Source organism: Protopterus annectens, chromosome 2.part2 (assembly GCF_019279795.1).
Source record: "Protopterus annectens isolate FY-2018-M chromosome 2.part2, PAN1.0, whole genome shotgun sequence".
Taxonomy (NCBI): Eukaryota; Metazoa; Chordata; order Ceratodontiformes; family Protopteridae; genus Protopterus; species Protopterus annectens.
In genome coordinates this window covers 734,302,744-734,324,560 of record NC_056730.1, presented here as the reverse complement: position 1 = coordinate 734,324,560, position 21,817 = coordinate 734,302,744, and the positions used below count along the sequence as shown (strand labels likewise).

At 40.8% G+C, this 21,817-nt stretch overlaps 1 protein-coding gene across 1 annotated transcript in view; it reads right to left on the bottom strand.

Moving 5' to 3' along the window:
- The window catches only part of TTC37 (tetratricopeptide repeat domain 37), a 2,356,248-nt gene that overhangs the window by 83,456 nt on the left and 2,250,975 nt on the right, over positions 1-21,817 (bottom strand). The window contains exon 39 of the mRNA XM_044064132.1: positions 12,738-12,868. Coding sequence (XP_043920067.1) covers positions 12,738-12,868 — 131 coding nt within the window. The remainder of the gene's footprint in view (positions 1-12,737; positions 12,869-21,817) is intronic.

Here is a 21,817-nt window from a genome sequence, read left to right as displayed (position 1 = left end):
TCTATCCAAGAGTCTAACAGTCCTAGATCCTAGACACCCAGGAGCCTGAAATGGGCGCCTCTCTGGGCTGGGAGCCAGTCTCTACCAGTTACGGCCTTCCCTTCTCCAGCACCACAGCCCCAGGGGTGTTTGCAATAGGTAAGTACTAGCAGGGCAGGCCCCCCTTTCCCTCAGGGGGGGTGCAGGTCTTTCCCTACCTGGAGGGCCTCCACCCCCGTCACTATCTACCCTGGTCTTCCTTTCTCCATCTTGCTCCATCTCTGGGCATCCCAATAAGGCATCACAGCCTCACAACGCGGCTCCTTTCTCCCCACTCATAGGGGCACCTTCATGGGGAATAGGGCCAGACTACCATTCTTTACTGCCTGCAGATCTTAGATTCTGAATCTCCAGCTCCAGGTGCGCTCATTCTCCATTGCCTTTCCATGGACAGGAGTCTGAGCTCCTGAGTCCAGTAGGGTCATGGTAGGTTTCATCTCTAGTTCTTTGGCTCAATACTGCATTCTACCAGGCTCGCAAGCAGTGGGTGTTTTAGGCCTCTCCATTCTTACTCCATAGCTCCCCATCCTCTTGCCATCGGGTCCTCTAGCTGCAAGCGTCCCTCCGTCCCTCCACCACTGGATTACTTCCACGCATTCTACTCCTTTTTGCTCTTTTTTACCATTACCACGCCATCTCACGCCCGCGGTGGTGGCACTTTGGCGGCCGCTTGGGACGCACCGGCGGCGCGGAACGCCCCGGATCACCTTACCGCATATAGGACAGTGTGAGTTGAGCTTATAGTAGAGCGCTAAGTAGCAAACTTTGCTAGAGACCTTTGGGAACTCTTAAGTGTATTCAGTCAAATAGTATGTCATACAGAGACAACAAGGAAGCGCAAGGGAACAAGGGGGAACAGTCTTGTACCCTCTTTGTCAGGGAATGGGGTCTTACAATCTTCATAGCAACGTCATTATACTTCTCATAGCGGCGTGGGCTGTCATCAGCTCAGCATCTGGCGGTGACCCCTCTTCTCAATTCGGTGTCAAAGGCCATATATTCTCGCGTGGGAACAGGTGGGAGCCTCCGCCATCTCCTCTCTTTTTGCCTCTCCGTCTTTTTTTTTTTCCTCTCCTTCCGAGTATCCCCAATAGATCCTTTCTCCAAGCACCTCAAAGATACCTCAGAACCTGCACCCAAGCTCTGTATGTTTCCCGGCCCCGCCCTCTCACCACTGCAGGTCCTTCTCAGAATTCTTCTCTTCCTCTTCTCACCTGGCCTCAGGCTCCATTCTGATCTCATTCTCTCCTTCCAAGTCTATCTCCGATTTCTCGGACTTGTTCTGTCCATCCCATCCTTGGATCAGAAGATCCCATCGGATCTGATATCATCCTGGATAACCTGACTCCTCCCGCTGGCCTCCCCAGTTCCCAGATGCCAAGGACTCCCTCCATTTCCACTCTTGTAAAGGCTATTTTGGTGGCGGCTCATAAATTCTTGACGGCTAAAGGCTCAAGCAACCAGAAATGCTTCTGTGTGGGCTGGAATGGGCCGAGCCGGGGATCCCTGTGGGCCTTCTCTCCCCCATCCTGCCTCTTTCCTCTCCCGTGCTGCTTGATTGTCTAACTCTCTTGCCAAATTTTCCATCCCTTCAACTTGACTGCAATTTCACTCTTTCCACTCATTCTGGTCACTATCACCTCTAGTTAGAGTCTTGGTCAATTAACAACTATTAAATTGGTCCAACCTCTCTCTTAAAGGTCTAAAAGCAAGTGGCAAAGCCCTAAATCCGACTTAGTTACTTCTTCCTCCCCCCCCCTCGCAGCCCCACAGTGCTTCCTTGGCTACAGTGGACCTTCTGCATCTACCTGACACGCCCTTTTATAAGTCAGCCAAGAGTTTCTGGAACAATTCAGCTCTCTGCTTTCTGCCTCTTAAAAGCATTAACAGCTTTAGAGTTTCTGACTGTTTTCCCTGCTCAACCTTCCTAACCCTTTCCTTCCTAAAATATCAACCATTTCTGAAGCAAATCAAATTCAATCTATTAACCTCAAAGGAAAACAAAATCAATATGAAAACGCACTCAGGTTAGGCTACACTCACTAGATGTTCACCATGGACTAGAAACTACGCTCAGCAAGTGACCACCCAACGCTGTTTATTTCCTTTGCAGCATTTTATTTGGGCAAGCCAATTTCCAAAGTTTTCAATTCGTTTCCAATTTCTTGTCCCGCTTAGATTGGCTTTTGCAGATTTTGGCTTATCTGGCGTCAGTCTGGGTGAAGGCTTGCATGCCCATGCCAGTCGGGTCAGTATCTACTCCCACAGCAGGCCGCCCAAGGCTCCGATTCCTCTGGATGATATTTGTGGCTGAGGGCTGCTCACTTCAAGCATTGGCATTTATCCTGGAGTAAGCTGACCCCTAATCATCCAGTTGCATTTGCCTTTGGCTCATGGGCTTGCCGGAATATCCTCCTCATGATGGCCAAGATGATTCAGGTCTGGGGACTCTGTGTCCGGGGTGTTGCGTGACAAAATGAATATCTACTTCCTCATTAGCGAGAAGTACCGTACTCATACGCCCACCTGAGTGTGTGGTGTGTTCATTGTCTGCTCCTATCCCTGGCCTCCATCCCTGGCCTTTCAGTTTTCCCTGGCCTTTTTACCCTTTTGAGGGTGCATTGTTGCTTTTGGCCTTCGATCTGAGGTCATGAGGGGTGAGCAGGGGCAGGGGCAGAGGGAGTGAGGTGAGGCTGAGAGCTTGTTGTAGCTGGAAACTATGCGCCGATTCGGATCGATCGACCCATAACCCAAGGTGTTGTTGCAGACAAATGAATACCTACCAGATGGAACGGAGCGGTGAGAGTACATAACTTCTAATTACTTACAAAAGAAAGCATTAAAGCACATATTAAACAAGAAGTATAAGGTTCATTTAACTTAACTACACTAAAATTAGTATTCTCTAGTCATATGAGTAATACCTATGATGTAATTACAGTTGTTTGTTATGTGAGGCATGGATTTACTTGGATGTCCCCACATTCCAGTCATGACAGGACTGATGTTATCATTAGCTTTAGAGGATTTTTGGAGTATGTACAAAATACATTTAGTTGATGGTAATTCTAATTAGGGACATACTTAAATATGTAACTTAATTTTGGAAGTTTAGTACTGCCTTGTTGAAAATCATTTTATTTTTTATGATTACAGATTAGTGACTGAATGTGACTGTATACATTATCCATAGGTTTTGTTAAGAGGTGGCACTCCGCAGCTGAAATACATTTTTTTTTTGGTGGGGGGATTCACTTTACAGTACATGTGAAGAATGTTAGAAAGAGCAAATCAACTAAAAAAAAGATACTGGTGGACTCCCGGTGTAGTGTTTGCAGTGCTAGCATCTAACTCATGATATTCCATCAATAATCCCACATCCACCTATCCATAATCCCTTTTTCTCATTTTTGTACATGGGTTTGAGGTATCAGTCCAACAGTGACAATCGGCTAGAACATGTGCTCACAGGGCCTGGTGGCAAGACCTGCTGTGGTTGTCCTTCATACAATACACAGGCATGCACACACACAACTGCAGCCAATTCAGGGTGCCTAATCCACCTATTGCACGTCTTTGGAATGTGAGAGGAAACCACAACACACTGACAAATCCCTGTGAACACAGAGAGGTCATACAGACTTGACACAGAAGGCATCCCAGCAGAGAACAGAACCAGGAAATCTCTTGCTGTGAGGCAACAAAGCTACTCCCTGCACCACTGTGCCTCCCATCGACAGTCTCATAATCTAAAGCAAATTCTGTAGTCTTTGATACTCCATCCGTCTGTAAAGAAGAGGTGAATGATAAACTCACCATATCAGTAGAAATTCAAATACAGGGATCACTGCTGCTGTACCCTTCATCACAGATAAGACTTTGCCACATGCAGACATCCACTCATTTGACTTGACATTCAGAGCTTTGGTAATTCCTGGAGTGGGCTAGTCTCATTCCCAAACCAAGGATGTCAAGTAGGATGCTGGGCAGAAAAGAAAGAACATCCCAAGTCATTTTCACTTTTTTTTTCTGAGAAAAAAAAAGAGGAAAGCCAGACCTCCATCAAATATCTATATAATGGAGTGCCTATGGGAAAAAGCTGGTACTATCACAAGAATAAGTAATCAGCAGGGCAATCAAAGAAGCTAGAAGATGGCAGGCAGATATGAAAGCAGAATACTTAACTCCGGGGTCCCTAAACACACGCCAGAAGGGGGCTTGAAGGTGAGAGCCTACACTTCAGCAATGACTACTGTATTTTAACATATAGTAGCTATGACAAACAGCTGCACTATGATCATCACAGGGATCACTGCTGCCAGTACTTCATAATAAATGAGAAGAGTACTAACGCAGTACGAGTCCTAAACAGAGGAAGGCCTATGATACGGGAGCTAGGATACCTGCAGGATACCACTCAACGTCTTTGCTCAACAATTCTTGACAAAATCAAAAATAAAGGAAGGACAAAGGCCCAAAATCAGGGACAATTTTGAAACATTACTCTACTACCCTTAAAAAAGTTAATAGAACAATGAATTTTGCATCAACTTATATTTTCTGTAGAATAAGAAATATGAAACCCCAGCAGCTGGCATTATTGACCGACTGTAACTTTCATCATTTACCAGAGAAATCAAATATTTTACAAGGGTCAGAGCAAAAATTAAGCAAAATTAGGGTCATTCTTCAAAATTAGTAATCGTTGAGAGGTACGCCCTGCAAGACTGCAGTGGCAAACCCAGCTCTTCTTCGACAGAAGTTAATTATATAGTTTCTTGAAAAAAATGTAGCTGAAGTTCAAGTGGCTGCTGCACCAATACTCTGGGCTGATACGCTGCTAAAAGAGATGCACAGTGTTCTAATACAGAAAGCCCTCAGGTGATTGCAAAGACTATTAGATATGTTTAACAGCAATCAAAGGATGAAATTTTGTAAATGAAAGCTTACAGCCGATTACCAGTTACACATAACTGAAGCATTTTATACGTAATCTACACTGCAGACTTTCATAATAATTTATTACACAAACAGTAAATGTGGTGTTTAAAGTGTGTAGCCTTTTCTTTTTAATGCAGGCCATCAAAGGATTGCACAAACAGCTGTCATTTAAAGCAAATGCATGGAAGGAGAGATAATATCATGACTAAGAAAGGTGAGAATGCTGCAGGTTACCATATTATAAAAGAATAGCAATATGTCTATAAAAAGATAATGCATTTTTTTTATAAATGGCTCTTGTTTCTAAATATTCTATGCTTGGTTCACATAGTTTCTACTGCATTACTAACTGCAGTCATTTTAGTAGTTATTTTTTCCATGCATACATTTCTTCAGTATGATTACAATATCTTTTTTCCTCCAACTTAAGCTTTCCTATCCCTGTCTGCCACCTTGGTCTTTTCTACTCCCTTCATTTCAGTCTGTGTGCAAATGTGGCAACAGCTCAAAAGAAAAATATTTATCAGGAAGGCAGAGGAAAACACCTAGTTTCCCATCTAATTTGATTAGTTTCTACCTTCCAGTCAGTGGCCAGCATTCACAAACCTTTGGCACAAAGGAATGCACTAATCAAGGCGAGTCTGTATTTATTATTTCATAAATTAATGGACTGAGGCCAGATATGCATCTTACACAAATGTATTTGCACTCAAGTACAAAAGCATAAATGTTAGCCACATTAGTCACATTTCCATTAACTACGAATGAATTAAATAAATAGCTTTTATTTATTTATGGCCAAAAGATAAACTTTTAGGGAGATGTAAAGAACTCAAAATTCATTCCCTTTAATTTAGCTCTTTCAGATGTAAAAACTTGCACAGAAAATCATGAAACTCTCAAGTAAGATTTTAGCAACATTATATGAAGACTAAAATTAACATGAACCCTTCTTGAAAGTCTAACATACAGATGAACATCTTACATATCCCAGAGCTACTGTTGGTCGATTAACAGAGCAACATATGCTCCCACAGACTCATCAATTCATAAAGAGAACATTAACTGTTACTTAAGTCAGATTTGGACAAATCATCAAAACAAAATGGACTTTCTGAATCTCCTATTCAAGCTGAAGAAAGTACAGCTGTGTACACTTACCACACATGTATATGATGAGTGTACACAAGTGTACTATGTTGTTCATGTTTCATTGCAACGGTCTTAACTGATGGGATGACTCCCAAAGCTGATAAGAAGGTGGATGCAGACTTTTATGGAGAGTGGCAGTGGCAAACCCACCACCTCTAGACCTGGAGAAGGTTGGAAGGGAATAATGTCTGGTGAAGGAATGCACACAGGACCAAGTACCTGCTTCTAAGATGTACTTAATGGCCACACTTTAAGAAAAGCATTAAATGTAGCAGTAGCCCTAGTGGAGTGAGACCTAACAGAATCTGGAGGCTTTTTTTTTCACATAGTGGTTGCAGCAAAACAAAATGGAGTGGGAGATCTACTGGAAATTGTTTAGAAACTGGTCTCCCTGCAGAGTTACAGGCAAAGGCCACAAAAAGTTGGTCAGTTTTTCTGACATTTTTTGTTCTGTCCAAATAGTAATGCAGTTGCCTATGCACATCCAGTGAGTGTAGGATTCTTCCTCCTTATTTTGAAGGTTACAAAAGAAGGTAGGTAGTTGGATGGTCTGGTTCAAAGAGATCGCTGTAACCACTTTATGCAAAAATGAGGGGTTGGTCCTAAGGGAGGCACTGTCAAGGTGGAACATGGTGAAAGGTTCTACACACAAGGGTCTGAAGCGCTGATACTATTCTAGGGGAAGTAATGGCTAGCAAAAACAGCTGTCCTCCAGGTCAAAAATTTGATGTCTGCAGAGGAAGATGGCTCAAAAGGGTGGGAGGGAGAGCTTCTCCAGAATGAAAATGAAATCTCATGGAGGAAATGAAGGTTTTTCAGAAATACTTTACTGATCCCGCAGGAAACTGTTTATGTCACGACTGCACAGACAAACATAGACCAAACACAAATGTTACATAATTAGATATGGTAGATACTATACTCTGTTACAGTAGTGACATGAAAGGAGGAGCCTTTTGTGTTAATTACAACTCACACTAGGGTATGGGGTATTGCACATTATGATACTTTAACAAAGGTATAGCAAATTGTACAAAGGATAACTGCACTGATGATTAATATTGCACTGAAAAAAAGAGATAAATAGAGATAAAAAGAATGGGGTTAAAAACAAGAAGGAAGGAGGCATTATAGAGTCTGATGGCTGTGGATAGAAAGGATTTGCTGCGATATTCAGTGGAGCACTTTATGCTCATCAGTATCCTGCTAAAGGAACTTCTTTGTCCATCTAATGTGAATAACCCCTCTCAGGAGCTGCTTCATGAGCGGATGGGAAAAGAGAGGGAGTAGGAAGGACAGATCGGCTGAAACAGCTGAAGAGTGAATTTTAAGAAAGGAATAAGAAAATCTCTTGTCAAAAAGTTCTGACAAGTAAGAAAGGATCAGGGAAACCTGAGAGTGAGGGTCCTGTCCCTTTTGTCTGCACCATACAGTAAATCTCTTCCATTTAGCGGATTAACATTTTCTGGTACTAGGCCTCCTGGCTTCTTTCAAAATGTTCAAGACCTGTTTGTCAAGGGATGTTCCTCTCCAGAGGTCAAAATATCACCCAAGCTGCCAATTAGAGTGTTCAGGTTGGGATGTGAGATGGTGCCCTTGATCAGTGTCAACAGGTCCACTCATTGGGGCAGTGGCCATGGTTACTTCTTGGAGAGACTGAGCGATAGTGGATACCAGTGTTGCCTTGGCCGATCTGGGATTATTAGAATCACCCTTGGCCTTTTCTTCCTTATCTTTAGCAGTACCCTTGGGAGTAAGGGTACTGGATGGAAAGCATAGAGGAACAGACCTGTCCAAAGGAAGGAGAAGACATTCATCCTCCATGATGGCATGGTTTTGGTCCTTGAATAAAACTTTTCCAAGTGAGAGTTTGCTTTTGTTGCAAAAATGTCTATGTCTGGCACACATCATTTTCTGGCTATGCTGAGAAAAACTTTCTGATGCAGTTGCCACTCATGAGGATTTGATTGACTCCTGCTTATGTGATTCGCCAGTTGATTTCTTTCTCCTGGTAGGTACTGAGCCATGAGGTGCAGACCTAGGGGGGTTTGCAGTTTTCCAAAGATCCACGGCTAGCTGATAAAAGAGGGCATGAGTGAGTCCCCCCCCTGCTTGTTTACGTACCACATTCTCATGGTATTGTCGGTCTATAAAAGGAGTTTACCTGGATTCCACTGGTCTTTGAAAGCAATAAGGACTATATGGACTGCCATCAGTTCTTTTTGGGTGATATGTTTATTTTTGAACTGGAAGTCCTATCTGCTCTTTGTCTGTAAGCTAGTCAGCAACCCATGGTATGTCCGAGGCACCTGTGGTCATTGTTTTGTAGTGAGGAGTTATCCTGAAGAAGAGGCCCAGATTAAGGGGGCAGGCTCAGGCCCACCAGACAAACTCTTTTCTGAAACAAGGGAGAAGCTTCACACTTAAACTGAGAGATTGGGAGTGCTGGCACCACACATTTCTTAAGTACCACTGTAGCATCCTCAAGTGCAGTCTGGCAAGGGGGATCATGTAACCCAAGGTTCTGAGGAAATCTCTGACAGTGAAGTGGTTCCTGTGCCGAAGTCCTTGGAAATATTGTGTTAGAAAAGTTACCTGCTCTGGAGGAAGGGAAGCTTTTTGAAGCTGCCAGAAAAACAATTCTGTTCATGGGGATGGTCTAAGACTTTTGGATGTTGATGGTGAACCCCAGGTAGGCTAGGATTTGTTGGGTGCAAATCAAATCTGCTTTGAGTTTTTCTAGATTTGTGGCTTGAATGAGGCAATCATCTAGGTAGGGATAAATCTGAATAGCCTTTGACCTGAAGCAGGCCATAACTGGGGCCAGGCATTTTGTGAATACCCTGGGTGCAGTAGACAAGACAAAGGGCCTAGCACAAAACTGATGATGTGTTGCATCTGCTCTGACATGCACGAATTTCCTGTGAGTTTTTTCTTTAGGAATGTGGAGGTGTACATCTTTTAGATATAGGATAACCATATATAGGCATTCAGAGAAATCATGGGCAGTGATTTTTGAAGGGTAATCATTTTGAACCTTGGTTCCTGCAAGAATCTATTGAGCTTTGATAGGTCCAAGATAGGTCTCTATGTACTTTCTTTTCTTGGGACTAGAAAGAGCCTCAAGTAAAAACCCTTTCCTAAAGACCCCTGTGTATACAGTAGCTTAATCTGCTTTGTGGCCTCTGTCTTTTGATTTGGTGGGATATCTAGGAAGACTGAGCAAGGCAGAAGTTGTTTGAACAGAGAGTTAGTAGCCTGTTTTTATGATTTTTAATACCCACTGATCCCTCGTAATGAGCATCCAATTTTTTAAGAAAGAGGACAGCCATCCTCCTAGTCTGTGGATTGGAGACTGGTTGTTTAGGGCGGGACTTCAGGGAGGGGGAAAGGGAAGCCACATGGGTGAGTCATGGTTGCTCCCTGATGAGACCCTGCTGATGTTATCCCGTAGGACTATTGGAATCAGCTTGCCACAGTTTTGGTCACTGGTGCTGCCTTTGGTTCCTGTCCCTTCTTGGTCTCCTATGTCTTGGTTTAGACTGGGAGGGCCAGAAAGAACCAGTGTTTGGTAGGATAGTTACAGATAAAGTGAGAAGGCTGAACCTAAAGAAAGTTCATGACAGTCTGCATGGACTTGGCCTTATTCTCAATCTTTTTAAATACTGCTTCCATCTTAGATTCAAAAAGGTAATCTTTGTCCAAAGAGCATCCAAAAGAATATATTTTACATGTTCTGGGAGGGACTGTTCCCTCACAAAGGTATGTCTTCTAATAACTGATCCTGTATCTGCTTCCCTGCCGGATGTTACCAGAGTATTATAGTCACAGTGCAAGGAGTGCTCAGCTACTTGGGAGCAGGAAATGAATAAGTCTAGCATTTCCTTAGAGAGGGCTTTATTTCCAATCCCCACCAATTTTTCACTTCATTTGGTCCAAGAGGGTCCCCAGATACTTGAAAATATGAAATTGGCAAATTACGGTCCTCACAGCAAGGGTAGCAGAGGTATAAATCTTTTTACTAAACCTATCCAAGGCTCTACTTTATTGTCAGTTGGCAGGCCAGGGTTTAGATGAGCTAGCTTTAGCATGCTTAGGACCCTAAATCACCACTTCAGGATCTGCTACAGGGTTCTTAAAAGGGTGCCTATGGGAATACAGAACTCTGTAAAATCTGTCCGGCTTCCAAGGGGCAGGAGGGAGGGAGTCTGTCTGCAAGGAAGGTTCCAACAAGGCACTGTCCACTACCTCTAAGACTGGAGGAATGGAAAATGTTTATGCTCAGGAAGTTTTAGGAATTTCTCTTACCACCTTCTTGGATTGTGGATCATCCTGAGCTTACCATTTGTAGTGTTCTCTCAGGGTGTGCAGGGTCTCACCAAAAGATATGTCCATCCTCAGGAGGTGAAGCTGAGGCTACATTCTCATCAGAATCAACATAAGATGCCACAGATAAACTTTCCTCAAAGATGGATTTCTCATCATCATCCTTTGAATCCAAGAAATCAGAAGACTCCTGGAGGAGGATCCCTTTTCCTTTTAACAGAAGATGATTCAGGGGCAAAGCCAGAAAGGCTAAGGCATCTAGACCTGACTACAGTAATCAAAATTTCAGTCAACCTAACCAGGTCCTGTTGCTAGGCCTGAGTTTGGGAATGGTAGCCAGCATGCCTCAGCAGGGGCAAGCTGGAAGCAGCCTTTTTATATGATGCCTTAGGTTTAAGTCTACGGATGACATCAGCACTAAGGCCAGGACACAGACAATGGTTTCCTCCTGGGAATGGTCAACTGAGGTGATCTCTTGATAGCTGGGGACTTTGCTGCCCCTTTTGATAGATGGAAAACAGTTGTCAGAAGCCAAAATTTGCAAAGCTGCTCCAGACCAAACCACATGAGTTAAGTACTTCCACTTGTGCAGAAGTAGAGCAACGTGGCAGCATGTCAGGACTCCAAACAGATCTCAGTAGAAGTTTGTGTCACAACCTCAGCTGTTCTCACACCTTGTTTGACATTAACAAGACTGGGTGGACTGGTAGATGGAAAACAAGTGTTGCCCAGTATTCCATACTTTGGAAGCTTCTCCTTCTTACACTTAAGGGAGTCAACCTCAATACAACCAGCAGACGACATGGCACGAAAAGGCCCTTATGACTTGCTAAGGTGCTTAGCTAAAAATCCCAGCCCTATGCTTGATCATCCTACTGTTAAAGTGAGTACAGAAATGACAGTTAGGTACGTCACATTCTGTCCCCAAACTAGCTACGCAAAAAGAGTGGAAGTCTCAGTCTGGTGTCTGCTTGCCATAGGGGAGATAGTTATTAACTTTCTCTGATATTTAGTCAAGAAACATCAGAAAAGCTCCCCAATGGGGTACTTAAACTTTAGACATCTTCTTTCTCTGGTGCAAACCGACCGATGCACTGACTACCACTCTGCTTTGGGGTCCAATGGCAAGAAAGAACTGGGATTATGGCGCCAGATGACTTCCGTTACACTCAGACGTCTTGATGTTGATCAGGGCTTCCGCAGGCTCCTGGAGAAGGAGGAAATTCTCTGGTAGTGGGGCTGGTCAAGGGCTTCCACAACAAGAAATCCCATCAGCTAGGACTGCAACAGTGAAACATGGACATCCAAAATTATGTTTTTATCATAACATTAGATCTGGATGAGTAGGTTCATCCTCTCTAGCACCATGGCTAAACCCGCAGTCCTTTAGTCAGCTCAGCATATGAAACCCTCCCAGGCTACTAGATCTTCCCTCTTTACTCATAATGCTCTGTCAAGTATCCTCTCCATATCTCTGGCAGCCTAAGTTAAATCCCATCAGAATGGACTACTTTATCACACTACATCCCTCTAGAATACACCTGCAGTTATGCAAAGGGAGAAGAAGTGCAGACATGCTGATAAGGATAGACCTATTCACCCAAATCTAATATTATGATAAGTGTCTATAAAAGAAGGCTAAGAACATAATACTGCTAGAGTCACTGTAAAATAGTTGTAATTCTGAGTACATTATGAAAGTCAGCAATAATTCTGAGTAAGTAGAATATTCTACTGACAGGGTAGGATATTATAACCTCATTTGAAGGACACGATGCATTATGAGAAGTAGAAAGTTTAGGTAAAAATAAGATCATGTTAGTACATCTACCTTCACAAAATCACATAGGACTGCAACAATATCAAAATGTATCAACAACCATGTATCATGTCACATAAAAGTTTGTATTGTACTGTACATCAATATAAGGCTTTTTTTTATTTTTTTGTCTGAAGTCCACAATTTAATTTGTTATGTGTGATACATTAAAACATTAAACACATATGCCTATCAACTGGCCAGCTGCAGGGACCGGAACATCATTTCAAACAAAGATAACATTTTATTTTATACTGCTACAATACTTGTCTGGGAAAGAAGTGATAGAGTCTGTAAAGACTTGGTAAAGGGCAGTGCACTGAGAACTAGACTGTAAACCAGGCGATCCTTCTTTATATGCAACTATTAAAAGCAAAACCCTAAATTAAAACAGATGCAAGCACAATGATACTATACTATCTTTGTCATAGTAAAAAAAAAATCAGCAACATTTCCTTACCTTGCTCCAATTTTTTGGATAAACTGTAACAGTGCTTGAAACAGAAGTGCAAGAGGACAACTGGAAATTTTCAGTGCTTCATTTGTGGCCTCCTGAACAAGAGCTGGCCAGTGATCACTGCGAACTTTTGCCTGTTTGAAGACATAAAGGCACAATTTTCATAAAATAAATGAGTACAGAAACAAACGTACAGCTGCTAACTATCCTAGTGACAATGAGAATGAAGCTCAAATCAGATTTCACTCTTTCTAACACAAAACTGAGCATATCTTGTTACACTGTCATAGAGTTACATGAGACTGCATTCAATCTGTATGTAAAAATGTTAAACCTACATACTACCCCACAACACATTTCTGGAAAACCTGTGCAATGTTACAGTGAATTTAACAGTTACCCAGTGCTCTCAGTTCTGCAACGTGTTTCCAATTGTACTTCCAACCCATACTTGTTAAGGATTAATAATTTGAAAGAAATAACTAGAAAGTTTGACTTACAAAAGTAGCTGCAAAACACCAAACCTGAAAGAGCTCACCAATATGAAAAATAATCTTGTGCAAATTTTTACCACTGAGTGGCTGCATCGTTAAAGGCATTCTTCAATGAAAGGGTTACCACTCCCAACATCTACTCTACCACTGTCTTCACCAATGAAGTACGAAGTGACCTTCCTCCATTCCTGTACTTTTCCACCAGACTATCAGAGTGACAGGCAAACTATAGACAATCAATCAATAACCAAACAAACAGTCATTCACTAGAAATTCATGAACCAGGTTTGACTGAACAGACTTCAAGAAACCAGCCCAAAAAGTTTGTAATATTTGTGGCTGACTATACCACAGCCTGGTCAAATCATATTTACAGCTCTTAAAATTAAGTGATTTACAGCCTCTGAAAGCAGTTCGTATGATTGGTTTGAATCAACTAATGTAACAAGTGTCTGCACCAAGTGGTCTCAACCTGGCAAACAGCTATAAAACCGCAAAGTCTGATAATTTTTAAAAAAGGTGCGCCGCTTTGTGCAGCCACCTCTTTCACAGGATGTAACGCTGTGTGATGCACTCATTGTAAATAACAGACACATTGTTATTCTGTTATAGTACTAGTTGATCTGTGTGGAAACCCCCTTTGTAGTTTTCAATGTTGGATATTACCTCTCCACCAAAAGAAACTTGGCATCTTTGCAGCAAGTTCTGCATACAGGGATATCTATACATCATATAAGTATAATATGATTATAGGAGCACGACTAGGTACCAAGTAGCAGTCCTCAGTACTCATCTCCAGAGCCCACAAGTTCATCTCCATGTACCTAGTGAGCACCTTCTTCTAAATAAAGCACAGATTTCATTAAACCAGCAATATGTAGAAGACTACATATCTACCAAGTTACAATGAACTCCAACAGCTGCAAATGGCATGAGAATCACTCTTCCAGAAGGGTATTCCTGACGTATCAAAGAGGGTCCCTCAAAGAAGAGCTAATAAGGCAAGAATCTGTCATATCTAATGCTAATGATGTCTTAGATAGGATTTGACCCAGTCTAGAACCTAAGTACCACCATGGCAAAAGGAGTTGGATGATCGCTTCAAGACACAGCGCTGATGTGTGAATATTAATGCAGAAATAAACTCCCAAATGCCACCTCTCATCCTACATGCTGACTGGGACAATAATATTTGGTGAAGATGAGCATTCAGGATTAAGACTCCCTGGAGCAGGCACTGGAGGCTGTGGTTCCTTTGACCGCAGCATTAAAAAAAAACAGTTGCCAGTCCACTCTGAAAATAAGTGCCTGTGAACCACCAGCCTTTCACTCCCAGGGGCAAAGGAAATGAATAGTATGTCCACCCTCCTTAATTGGTACACCCTTCTCAGCAAATACCTGAGTTGCAACAATCCAATGTTCAGGGTGTATAGGGACCTTGTATCCCTAGTTTCTGAACCCAACAAGAAAACCAGGACATGATAAACACTTTCAGGGAAATCTCCAAAACTGAATTTACCAAACAGTTTTGTCATGCTAACTTTGCTAAAGATATGAAGACTCCAAAAGCAGTTCGCAACTTTAAACAAGTATGAAATTCCATTTAAAAATACTGAAGGAAAATTTACCAGTGTAAGATGCACACATACACACACACACACACACACACACACACACACACACACACACACACACACACACACACAATAAGCTGGTCTTTCTAAATGCAAAGGCAATAAAACCTTGTTGTACATTTAATCACAAAACAATCAGATACTATCTTTGAAATACTTAATTAAAATGCACAGACAATCATTAACTTTAACTGAATTGGCTTACATTTCAGTAGTGAAGTTAATGAAAACCTTTCATTTAAACTTAGGGGAAAAATGCACATTAATGAGAATTTGCAACTTGATTTCTAAAAACAGAAGCTCGTTCTGGATGACATCTCCTTGCATATTCTTAAAAAAACACACACATCAGAATATTGTCTACCAGCAATGTAAAAATGTCTATACAAAATTAAGCACTTATTTCCTCTTTCAATACCACAAAGATGCTCCCCAATTTCAGTTGTGTGTTCTGGGTTCCCTACATAAAACAGTTCAACTTTTTGTTAAATAATTCAACTGCTTACTATTAAAAGCACATAAAAGTCAAATTCATAAAATGTATCTGTATTTATTATCATAACTATTTTTCAAAATATGCATACGCCAGTTATATTCTTTAAAATTAAGAATAATGTATGTAATGAATAGGATCTTGTCACATGACCAAGTTGTCTGAGAAGCATAGATTAGGCCATGTGCATCCTTCTCTCCATGATCTGAGTTAGGCAATGCATTGGATGTTCAATGGAAAAGACGTACCCTTAGTTAGTTGAAATGTAGGCTTACATTAAGTTATTGCAGTATGTTTAAAATATTAAAAAATGATCTTTTTGTATGTGTTGCAACAACTTAATTCTGAATTCTTTGAAAAGCAGTTTCTAAAGTTGTTTAGAAGACAGTTCTGAACTTGTGTACTAGAATGGAAAATGCCAATGTTGGTGGTGGGGAATTTGTAGGTCTTTGAAAAGCTTCTGCATTGTTAGCACAGAAACACAGCTAATACTGGATAGTTTTTAACTATGAATATGGAAAGAAAGTATGCAAACAGCATTATTACAGAGGAGTTTAGATGCAAATGTAAGGAGCTATAGAACAGTATCTTGTAGGCAGTTATCAAACTTTAGTGTGATGCAAGGATATTCTGTCGGGGGAGAGAAGAATAAAGTAGAAGTTCCATAATATTTGCAAGTCACAGAGCATTTTCTCAGAAGCACAGACAAGGAAGAACACAGCCAATAGTCTGTGCTAATACAAAATGTTTACCTACTGCAGCTCTCCCTTCAAGGAAGAGTACAACTGAACTGAAAAAAAGAGAATGAGGCAGCCATAAATGGTTCAATTGATTTTTGCTTTTATGTTAACATGAACTAGCATGGGCATGGAAAGAATAAGGTTTAGAGTGAAGTATCTGAAGGGGGAGACATGCTCACTGCAGTGGTTGTTTTAAGTAAGAGGTGATGCAAGGCTACCAAGTTTTTTAACTTTATGAAGAGCAGCAAAGAACATCAATCTAATTTTCTCTGTATTCACAGCACATTGCTTATTAAAATGTTAATTAAAAAGTCTACTCTGAATTGCCTGAAAATTATCCATGACTGTTTTATAGTGAAGGGTAGACCAAAAGGAATGCAACATCATCTTCATATATAAGAAGGTCTGACAATCTGTGATCAGTAGGTAATTGCTTAATGAAAAGGCTGGAGAAAATGTGGCTTAAACTGATCCTCAACAGGCACTACAAGGTAAATTTTCTGGAGATGAGAAAGAGCTGTTAGAATGAAAGATAATAGTACTTGCAGACAGGCAACTTTCACATCAAGTTAATGTGTAGGAATAGAAGCTGAAAATATACATTTCAATAGGAGGTTGTGATTTATACAGTCAAAAGCTTTGATGAGATCAATGAATAGTGCACTTATATAGTTAGTAATAGTGATTATAGTATCAGTAAGTGTGAATAAAGAAGTTTGGGGCAATCATTCTTCTTACAAAACCACACCAATGATTTTGTTAAGTTCTTGGTCCTACCATTTCACTTTTTTTAAGCAGTAACAGACCTTAAAGGTGGACACATGGTTATCCTGCTTGAGACAGGAGAGGCAGTGAAGGTGGAAATCTGTCTAAACAGGCACACTTGTTGGCAATTTTTCTCTAAGAAAAGCCTCAGGAAGAAAATACTCAAGCTATATTTTAGCACCAACAAACCAGCAATCACAAGATTATAGCAGAAAGAAATTCAGAAAATGTTCTGAAAAAGGGTGCTTTTTGCTTTAGAAGCTGCCTTGATGAGAGCAACAAAAAAGAACCATCAAATGTTTTGATCAAAGCAGGAGGGAATTGAAATTACAAGGGCTGTTCTCTCATCTCTGCCTGGCATCATACTCTGATACCTGCCTGGCATCATACTCTGATATTTCCAGTGTGGGGATCAAACTAGGCATGTACAAAATGTTGAAAGCTCTAGAACTCAAGCCAGACAGGCATGCATCCATCTACGGTGAATTTACATTCCTCATTAAAGATACTGCAGTGGTAATCTCTAGGACATACTTATATGATTATGTCTGCCTTGAACTAATATTAAGACTTGGGCAAAGCTTCGATCCTTCAAAAAAAAAAAAAAAAAAAAAAAAGACTAAATTTCTTCCCTTACTGATGACTTTTGCTCAGGTAAGCCTTTCAGGGCATCATCTTTCAGCAACTGCTTTTTTTCTTTTTTTAAACATCTACATTAAATTCATATATATTTAGTCATGAGGGTCCCTATTATTTAAATGAAGTTTCAAAACTTCGAACCTGCCTTCATCGACAGCATAATGTCGAAAAGGCCAAATCTTGAAGACATGGAACAGCAATTTTTTTCCCTGAGAACTTTACAATTTCCTACACTGTGGTGCGATCTCAGAGTTGGTACATTTAAGTGTGTGGGAGGGTGTGGATGGCACAGCCCCCCACTTTATTTTGTGTGTGGGGTTTTCGGACCAGAGATTTTTTTCCCTAGGAAAAAAAAAATCGCTGCTTTGTGTGTTCGGAATTTGGCCTTTTCGACATTAAGCTGTCGATGAAGGCACGTTCGAAGGTTTGAAACTTCGTTTAAATAATACAGAAGCTAGTCATAACACAGGTAGAAATAAATCAAAAGGAAAGAAAACAACCCATTGGAGGCATTTTTCATTTTCATGCATTATACATGCACAGTGGATTCAAAAAGTGTACACACCTCTGTTAAAATGCCAGGTTTTTGTGATATAAAAAATGAGACCACAATAAATCATTTCAAAGCTCTTCCCACCTTTAATGTGACCTATAACCTGTACAATTCAATTGAAAAACAAACAAATCTGTTAGGGGAAAAAATATAAAAAATAAAAAACGTACAAAAGCTGTTTGTATAAAGTGTGCACACCTTTAAACTAATACTTTGTTGAAGCACCTTTTGATTTAATTATAGCATTCAGTCTTCTTGGGTACCCACCTGCCATCAATTAAAGAGACTCTGATGAACCCCAAATAAAGTTCAGCTGTCCTAGTAGGATTTTCCTGACATTTACTCAGTTGCCTGCTACACCAAAAGCCATGGTTCGCAGAGAGCTTACAAAGCATCAAAGGGATCTCATTGTTCAAAGGTATCAGTCAGGAGAAGGGTACAAAAAATTTCCACAGCACTGGATATATCATGGAACACAGTCAAGACAGTCATCAAAAAATGGAGAAAATAACCGCAGTGGTGCAGCGGTTAACGTTGTCGCCTCACAGCAAGAGGTTCTCTGGTTCGATTCTCGGCTGGGGTGCCTTCTGTGTGGAGTTTGCATGTTCTCCCTGTGTTCGCGTGGGTTTCCTCCGGGTACTCCGGTTTCCTCCCACATTCCAAAGACATGCATCTGGAGTGTTTCTCCCTGGGCCTCTGCTGAAAACAGGCTCTGTGGAACCTAGTCGGACATTCCCGGTCAACAAATGTTAAATAAATAAAAAAAAAAAAAAAAAAAAATATGGGACAACAGTGACGTTGCAACGAACTGGACATCCCTCCAAAACTGATGAAAAGACAAGACGAAAACTGGTCACGGAGGCTGCTAAGACACCTACAGCAAAACTGAAGGAGTTGCAGGAACTTATGGCAAGTACTGGCTGTGTGCTACATGTGACAACAATCTCCCGTATTCTCCATATGTCTGGACTATGGGGTAGGTTTGCAAGATGGAAGCCTTTTCTTACACAGAAAAACATCCAGGCCCAAAGTCTCCCAAAAGCATGTGGGAAAATATGTTATGGTCTCATGAGACCAAGGTTGAACATTTTGGCCACAATTCCAAAAGGTACGTTTGGTGAAAAAACAACACTTCGTATCACCATAAGAACACCATCCCCACGGTGAAGCATGATGGTGGCAGTATCATGCTTTGGAGTTGCTTTTCTTCATCTGGATCTGGAGTTTTAGTCAAGGCAGAGGGAATTAGGAACAGTTCCAAATACCAGTCACTTTTAGCCCAAAACCTTCAGGTGTCTGCTACAAAGCTGAAGATGAAGAGGAATTTCACCTTTCAACATCACAATGACCCCAAGCATACATCCAAATCAACAAAAGAATGACTTCACCAGAAGAAAATTAAAGTTTTGGAATGGCCCAGCCAGAGCCCAGACATAAATCCAATAGAAAATCTGTGGGATGACCTGAAGCGGGCTGTGCACAAGAGATTCACTCGCAATCTGACAGATTTGGAGCACTTTTGCAAGGAACAGTGGGCAAATATTGCAAAGTCAAGTTGTGCCATGCTGATAGACTCCTACCCAAGAAGACTGAATGCTGTAATTAAATCAAAAGGTGCTTCAACAATATATTAGTTCAAGGGTGTGCACACTGGTGCAGCCAGCTTACTCTACGTTTTTTATTTTTTTATATTTTTCCCCCTAACATATTGGTTTTTCAGTTGAATTGTACAGGGTACAGGTCATATTAAAGGTGTAAAAAGTTTGGAAATTATTTATTGTGGTCTTTTTTTATATCACAAAAAATGGGCATTTTAACAGGAGTCTGTACACTTTTTATACCCGCTGTACGTTTTGCTTTTCAATAGTTATCATTCTGTCCAATAATACATAAATTGCTCAAGTCCTGCCTTCCTTGAATTTTCACTCCTCCTCACGAAGATTACACTGCATGGATTCTTTCCACAAATTTCATTTATTTCTATGTAGTTTGCTTCTTTCGTTTCTAAAGATCCCACCCTTCAATTCTTTTATCTCCTTTACAACATTCAATACTTCAGTGATGTTTGGTTTAGATTTTGATTTCTTTTTTCTAGACAATGTTTTTTGCTAATAGCAATAATCTTAATAAGCCTTACTGTGTATAGGTAATTCAGTTTAACTCCCAGTTCAAAGAATCGCCTCCTTAGTTACAATAAACTGCTCAACCAACAGGTTTGACAAAGTATCCAGTAGGGACTTTTTAAATTCTACTAACTCATTACATTCACAAAAAAACATTTCCAATTTCTACCTTTCATTCCATCCAGCACTTCCTGTCTGCCTGGGGAAAAATCCTCTGAAATAATCTTGGAGTGTAAAAATGCCCATGCAAATATTTCATACATCTTTGCAACTTTACTGCTTACTTCGGAGGGATGCAAATGTCTTCTTACTGTTCTTTCGTAAGTTTCCATTCAATTCTTACTTCTCAGTGTTTTCTAACCTCTTGTGATTGATTCTGTAATGCCCGTGCACTGGCCCAGCAATCAAGGAGCCTCAATCCTCACCATTAGCACCAGTGAGGGGCGTCCACATTGGGAAGGACAACAAATACACACACAGTAAAGTACAATTTCCCTTAAGAGCGCACAGATCACAGTCAGTCTGGAACTGGTTTCTCCCTTTCTCTCCAGATCCCCAATAAGAGTGGGGTCCTTAGCCAGGGTCCCAAGCCAAGTCCTCCTAGCACTCACTCTGTCCAATCAGTGCTTTGTGGGCCTGCCCAAGCAGCTGACACACACACACACACACACACACACACACACACACACACACACACAGACACTTTGAGATATGATTTATATACAACCACACAGACACTCCTGGGGAAAGCTGGCACAGTTTCACTAGCTGTGCCCTTTCTGTCCAGGCTATAAGATAGTAATCACTGGCACCAGGACCCTTACTTATTAGCTACTAAAAATGCCCTTACTAAAGGGTGTACAATTATTACTGTGCAATATTATTATCCAAATGGTAAGTGTAACTGAACAGCAAGGCTTACTGGAGTGGCTTAGTACAGTATCACTATATACATGCAATGTACTCTAGAGCTTAAATTATCTCTACACAAAAACAGACACAGTTGAAATGTTTAAAATATTTAATAATAATAATAACACAAGACAATACTTCTTACTACACAGTGCTAGTCAAGAGTTCAGAGATTACAGGAAAATGCTTAAAATAAACAGTGTAATAGTTCTGACATCAATGTATAAAACAGCTAGTCTAAACTTCCTATTTCCTATCTATATCTAAGAGCAAACACAGTTCTATCATAAACTTACATATAGAGCAATGCAGTACTGATGATGCTGGATGTTCTGAAGACAAATTCAAAATGCTGAGTCTCTTTGTCCTTAAACTGATAACACATCCAGGTCCTGGTGATTTCTTCGGCCATGAGCTGCTGTTTCTTGATAACACATCATGCTGACTCATTTTAGATTATATCATTCTGAACAATTCTCTGGTTTCTGGCTATCAAAAACTCTACATTTACATTGCTTTGATTTTGCACCTGGCTGAGGAAACCACAGTAATTAAAGACATTATATATGTAAAATCTAGCAATTAACTCTGGTCTCAAAACAATAGAAATAATCTGCTGATTTAGACATCATGGCTCCGAGTTTGAGATTAAACATTTATACAAGGCTTGACTTATCAGCTTTCTTCCAGCAGAGTGCACTATTGTTACATTTTTGTCATTCAACATTTA